The sequence below is a fragment of the Astyanax mexicanus genome, chromosome 1 (genome assembly GCF_023375975.1).
Source record: "Astyanax mexicanus isolate ESR-SI-001 chromosome 1, AstMex3_surface, whole genome shotgun sequence".
Taxonomy (NCBI): Eukaryota; Metazoa; Chordata; class Actinopteri; order Characiformes; family Acestrorhamphidae; genus Astyanax; species Astyanax mexicanus.
In genome coordinates, this window is record NC_064408.1 from 77,713,764 (window position 1) to 77,720,719 (window position 6,956).

Genomic DNA, 6,956 nt, shown 5'->3' on the forward strand with positions numbered 1-6,956 from the left:
TCTTTCATCCCTCCTGCTCCTCCTGCTGCTGCTGCTGTAGAAGCGAGGGGGCGATTAGCTCTCTCTCTCTCTCTCTCTCTCTCTCCCCGTCCTCCCAACTTTCCTCCCGCCTCTCGGGCCAAGAACGCGGCGAGAGCCCGCGGCTCCGCGTCCCAGCTCCACTCCGTCGCTCGCCTCCGGTCGACGCGCGGGTGAGTATATCGTACCGCTGGCCTTCTGCGAGTGTAAACATTAGCTTTAGCTCCGAGAGCGCGAGCTCTTCCTCCTCCCAGTACCATTACGTGCGGGGGAAAGCAGCGTGGGGGCGGCGGGCGGGCGTGCGGGAGAGACACACACGCAGGCAGCGAGCGAGCGAGCCGCAGATCAGAGCTCCAGACCCGCCGCTTCACTGATCCCGTGTACCCGCTCGACCCCGCTCATGACCCCGACTCGACCGGGCCGGTGTTTCAGACACTTTCGGACGAGCGGAGTTTTGTTTTTTAGTTTTTTTTTTCAGTGCGTGATGATTGACAGCCACGACGCCCGCATGAGTCTGGCCCGGGAACGGACCAATCAGAGCGCGGGGGCGGGACTTCCACCTCCCAGTTTCAGCACAACAAAGAGAAAGTACAGTCAGAGTGCACTCTCTGTACACTCCTGTACACTCCTGAACTCAGGGCTTAATACACACAAACACCACGCTCCTCACCAGTGACAGAGACTTAAGGAGTTATTTAGCCTGTATTTACCGAACTATACCGTAATACAGAGTGTTAAACACAGTCAGAGTAGCTCTGATCTATACAGAGAGTACAGACTTTACAGTGTGTATAATCGTTCCTGTCACACACAAAGTATGTCACATACACGAAAGTTGAATTAATGTATTTATTTAGGCACATTAATTTACAACTTACAGCAGAATGGCTCTACTAATTATTAATTAACACTAGTTAGTACATACATATTTTAACTAATGTGTAAATTCATTACTGTTTATTCATTTTATTATTATAAATAATAATACTTATTAGTAAATGTTACCCATCTTTTTTGTTGTTGTTTTGAAAGAGGCAACATGTTTAAATATAGTTTTTTTTTTTGTGAGATTCTAGATGGGCAACCCCCTAAATGGGCTGTAAGTTTAATCAGCAAATTCTGTAAAGTTTGTCAGGAGGTTGTTTTGGTTAAAAAGGAAAGGGGTAGTTAGAAATGTGTGTGAAAATAGCAAGCTTGGTGTGAGTGTGAGTCACAACGTCAGTGTTTGAGAGTTGGCAGCCCTGATTATGTATGCAAGACAACTGTACAAATTGCAACTGAGGAAATACTATGCAAACAGGAGAATGAAAAACTTTTCCTTGTTATGTAAATATGTTTATATTTCTCTTGACTTATTCTAAATTAAAGTGAAGGCCAATAGTCAAATTCACATTCTGTAAAAAGGTGAAAACATATAGCCCTCACACCACAGAATTAGTTGTACTGCAGTGCTCTAATTTAATGTAAATCTCTAATGTAAACAAGTCCATAGCTCCCTAGCTTTCCCACTGTTAATCAGAAAGAATGTACATAGACTTATAGTCCATGTCTGTTATAATAAAGATTACTATTAAATACTAGTACTACTATTGTACTAAAATACTAGAAAACAAACAGAAAAGTTGATCGACTGCTTTTTAAGACTACATAGAAAGACTACAGTTTGCATGTAATTAAGTAACAAAAGAGATAACATAAAAAAACAGATCACAGCAGATCACACTGGATGGCAGATACTGTGCTTGCCCCATCCACACACATGCTGGATTTTTTTTTTTGCCTTGAGTCCTCATGAATACTAAATTTCAAGTGACTGAAAATTTGCTTTTCACTGTTTTTGTGTGGGTAAACAAAATAGCTTATAGAAAAGATGGAATTTTTTTTCTGATTCAATGTTTTAGCTCCACATGGTATTTAGATCTACACTTGATTTTTAAGGAAAACCTTAAAAATTCTTAAGGTCAAAAAATCAAACCTTGTGAAATGTTGGTGCTTTCTGCTGAATTTTATAGTTAGAGACAGAGTAAAAAGTTATGTTGTCTAAAATGTGTGGACAGGACCTCAGTCAGAGAAATATCATATTCAATTAGATTTATGCTTTTTTAAGTTATATTTAAGTGAAGAAAGTATGATACATTGAAAGAGAATTTAAAGTAATTTAATTTGGCAATTTCTTCCTCTATCGTATTGTCTTCAATGTATGTATATGTATTTGAAAGATTATTATACATGTAAGTTATCAAGTGAGCCAATTGTAAAAGCAAAAATATGCTGTATGTTATTCCATTCACTTTTGTACAAGTAATTTTGGTGAACTTCCCTTATTACTGTATATATATATATTTAATCATGGTGGTGTGTGTTTTTTCTTCTTTTTTTCTTTCTTTACAGTCCTCCATAGGTGATGGCAAGGCCAAGCCACAGTGAGCATGTTTTGCAGCAGCTTAACAACCAACGGGAGTGGGGTTTCCTGTGTGACTGCTGCATCACCATTGGTGACATTTATTTCCGAGCCCACAAGGCTGTGCTGGCGGCCTGCAGCTCCTACTTCAGGATGATGTTCATCCGAGACCAGCAGGGGACAGCGCGCCTGGATCTCAGCAACATGCAGATCAGCGCAGAGTGCTTTGACCTCATCTTGCAGCTCATGTACCTCGGCCGTATCATGGTTGGCCAATTTGAGTTTGAGGAACTGAAGTCCTCCATGGCTTATCTGCAGATGTACTACATCCCTGATTCTCTGGAGGATCTGCGAGACATCCGAACGCCCAACCTTACTCCTTCCTCTTCTGCCTCCTCATCATCATCCAGCTCCTCGTCCTCCTCCAGTGCAGCGGGAGGCAAGATGATGTTCGGCGTACGCATGTTTGAGCAGCGGAGGTCGAGCCCCGCAGAGAGCGAGCGTGTGCCCAAGGTCGCAAGCACACCCACTCGTCCGAACATTAACATCTCAACTGTGAGGCCTGTTGAAGATGTGGTCCTCACGCTTGCTCCAACACACTCTGATAATCTCGTGGAGCAGCCTTGTGATTTGAGAAAGAGGACCTCAGGCCGCAGCTCCACCTTGAAAGAACGGCCCCGGTTCGGTCGTACTTACACATGTGACGACTGTGGCTTTGTCTTCAGTTGTGAGAAGCTGCTCATCGAGCACATTCTCACATGCACCAACCGCAAGGCTGTCCAGGCACCCGCAGCCGGCAAGGCAGCTGACAACCACTCCGGCAAGGCCGAGAGTTCAGCCTCTGAGGGATTGGAGGAACATAGAGCAGATTACAAGGGTGAAGAGGACTGGTCTGACCACAAATCAGATCCAGAAACTGTGATCAGGTCCGTTGCCACAGGAATGGACAACGATCCAGCCTTGTCCAGGAATATAACCATTAAAGTAGAGCAGGAAGAAGACTCTGACACAGAGATGGAAAACATCAGTGTAGTTCAGATGGCTAACCATAGTGTAGGGAGCTGTAAGGTCCGCCACCAGAACTTCAGAGCCGATGCTGCAGACCACATGAGATTTGACAGTGAAGAAGAGGCGGGAGGGTCTGCCATTGATGATGGAGCTTGTGTGCTGGAGGGCCACAGTCAGGAATCTGGTTCTGAAGCAAAGATGAGCAAGATCAAAGAGGAAAAGCAGGATGGGGACTGCGCTCCATGTGAGCTGTGTGGAGCCATGCTTACCGAGGAGGACCAGTCTGCTCATTACATTTCAAGCCACATGGGACATATATGTGCCTGCGGTAGATGTGGCCAGGTGCTCATCAAGGGGAGGCAGCTTCAGGAGCATGCTGAGCGCTGTGGGGAGTCCCAGTGTGCAGAAACTGATTCCCCAGGTGAGGATTCCCCTCTGCTTGAAGATGCGCAGTCCATGGAGGAAGGCTTGCTAGAAGGGGCTGATTTAGGTTACCGGTGTCCCCTCTGTGGAATGATTTTTGAAAGTGAAAGTCTGGCTGTGGAGCACACGCTGTCTTGTCCTGAACAGGAGCCGTTCCGGCCGGCTGCGATGGAGGACGGCAGCGAACCAGATCACCGACGCAAACACTTCTGTGCCATCTGCGGTAAGGGCTTCTACCAGCGGTGCCACTTGCGTGAGCACTACACCGTGCACACCAAGGAGAAACAATTCACCTGCCAGACCTGCGGCAAGCAGTTCCTGCGCGAGCGCCAGCTTCGGCTGCACACTGACATGCACAAAGGCATGGCTCGCTACGTGTGCCCTGTCTGCGACCAGGGTACCTTCCTCAAGCACGATCACGTGCGCCACATGATCTCCCACCTCTCGGCAGGAGAGACCATCTGCCAGGTGTGCTTCCAGATCTTTCCTAACGGGGAACACCTGGAGAAACACATGGATGTTCACCTGTATATTTGTGGTGTGTGTGGGGAGAAATTCCGCCTCCGTAAAGACATGCGGAGCCACTACAACCTGAAGCACACCAAGAGACAGTAAAAAAACTGTGCGTGAAAAGAGGATACCGTTAAAAATTATAAGCCATTCTAGATAAATGTGAGAAAATCTATGCACTTAGACACCAAATAATAACCTATGAAACTGCACTTTTAATAACATATGCATAATCCAGGTGTTTTGGTCTGCTTTTGTTGTGGGATTTAGTGCCTCAAGCTTCAGGCATATTGCCGTTTGTTGAATCTCAGTCGGTCTCACTCTACATGTAATCGATGACTTATGTCGTTGCTTTTTACCTGTCAATCTAAGATCAAAAATTTCATATGTTTTAGAGGTAATTGGTCCATCCTCAGTTAATATGCCAAGCTCTGTGTACCATCTTATTTTTATCTTATTTTAATGTTATAAAAGTGTTAACAGAGCTGTTTCTGTTCTGCCAATAAGGACCTTTTTTTGGTGCTCTACATTTTCTGTGACAAAATAATATTACTTTTATCTTTATTTTAGATTTAAAGTAGCCCTGGAAGAGTTCCTTTCAGGTAGATTTTCATGAATCATACATCTTTGGGGTTGAGAGGAAAAAGAAAAAAGAGCATTACAGGGTATTTTCTATGCCCTTTTACATCAGAACACTACAATACTGAATTTAACACAAATGAGTCTTGAAACACTCTCCAGCTGACCCATCCAGCCTACTCAGTTGGGTTTGTCATCAGCCTTGTTTCCCTTGAACTTAATTTGGAATTTAGTGTATGAACTATGCAAGTAGAGCTGGTTATTGTCTTGATTATTAATATTATTATAAATTAATTTGATCAGTTAGACTTCAGTGAGTGCTTATCAGTTCTGTCATTAGACATTATCTACTGTTTTTTGTATTATTATTTAAAGAATATCTGTTTGGAATGTTTTTAAAAAGTCATATGCCACACAAACTCATGGTATACTATGTATTGTTTCAAGCATTTAAAATGATATACTGCTGTGATAAACTAAGAATGAATCTATGTGGAAAGTGCATTTCTTTAGTTTGCTCACCCTTCATAATTTTTTTCCCTTTTTTTCTTCAGTTTTAAAACCGATTGTATGGAACAAGTGTGCAGAAAACACATTTTCATTGAGAAATCAGACACGGTTTGCACCTCGTCAATTCAGAAATGTTTAGTATCAGGATTATGTCTGGATGAGGCCAAGCCACATAAAATGCAGTTGTAAAAACTCGATTAAATAAGATACAAACCACCAGTAGGTGGTGGGAGATGCATTTGAGCAATATGTTATAGCAGTGTAAACACATCCATCTATCCATGCCACATTCAACAAGCAAAAGTCAAATAGTAATTCCTATTTTTATATTCCGTCCCACACAGCCAATCAAATTTCAATCTGATTAATTGAAGACACATTTGACTACCAAGTGTAAATGCATGTGTTTAAAATCTTATCAGAAAAAAGTCTAGTCAAATGAAGTGATCAAGTATAAACAAGGCTTGAGATAGTTGGCCGTTAGCAGTGTAAACTTTTCAAAATGCTTGAAAGATTTGAACTAATCGTACATGTTACAAGTTAGTGTAGGTTTGGTCCTTGTGGAAAAGGACAGTTCACAGTGTGGGCACGGACAGTTTCATGAACACCTCTTGCATGGTACACAATGCCACACTTATCCTATTTTTTTCTTTACTTTTTAGTGAACTTGTTTTGAGGTAACTTCAAGGTTTTGGTGTGATATAAGCTGTGCTTAGCATCTCATCTTTTGTCAGAGAGAAGTTCCGTAACAAAATTTGACAGTTTAAGGTGTTGTACTGTTGTTATATTATGGGATTACAACATTAAAGACTATCAGTTGAGAAGTCTCTGTCTTTAATATGTCTTAAATATTTATGGGAGTGCAACATTTAGTTTGTGTGCCTATTAAGAAGTAAATCCCAACCTTAGTCCTGGAGACCTCATTAAAATGTTTTCTTGTTCTAATACACCCACCTCTCATCACTCAGTATCATGAAAAATATTTATCATTTTATTTTTAAATAATTAAATCAGTGGTAGTTCACAGTTTAATTAACTCAGTTTTTCTTTCTTAAACTTTAAATGTTTAAATTTACACACTTCTTCAGGGATAATTTTACATAAAATTCTGCAAACCAATTTGCAATACAAAGTGTCCTGCTGTACAGTTATGCATATTTGATAGTATATTTAAGTGAAGTATCAGTGCAGAACAAACACTTGGCTCCAGATGGTGACACCTAAATGCAAATGTGTTTAAAGCGCTTATTGTAACCTGTTAAACAATATCTACTCAGGTGATCACATTGGTCTTGCCAAATTATGCCTATATTTATAACCTCCGTATGGAATGCACTCATGTGCAATGACCCATATGAGGAAGATTGATTCATATGCATTTGGTAATATGCTATTGATATTTAATATATGAAAGCCAAACCCAAAAACATGGTGTTTTTCAATAACACTCTCACACAGAAAATTCCGAGCATTAGACATACATATTCTGGTAAATAAATTGCTTTCT

At 41.7% G+C, this 6,956-nt stretch overlaps 1 protein-coding gene across 1 annotated transcript; it reads left to right on the top strand.

Annotated features, from left to right (window-relative positions):
- The first annotated feature begins 19 nt into the window (after positions 1 to 19).
- Positions 20 to 6,273, top strand: zbtb1 (zinc finger and BTB domain containing 1). The gene is made up of 2 exons (XM_022663385.2): positions 20 to 191; positions 2,410 to 6,273. The coding sequence occupies exon 2, from the start codon at positions 2,423 to 2,425 to the stop codon at positions 4,463 to 4,465; it is 2,043 nt and encodes a 680-aa protein (XP_022519106.2). The 5' UTR covers positions 20 to 191; positions 2,410 to 2,422; the 3' UTR covers positions 4,466 to 6,273.
- Positions 6,274 to 6,956: the final 683 nt, after the last annotated feature.

Bases quoted from the DNA above. Each gene is read 5' to 3' on its own strand.
- zbtb1 (XM_022663385.2), top strand. From the start codon at position 2,423: ATGGCAAGGCCAAGCCACAGTGAGCATGTTTTGCAGCAGCTTAACAAC.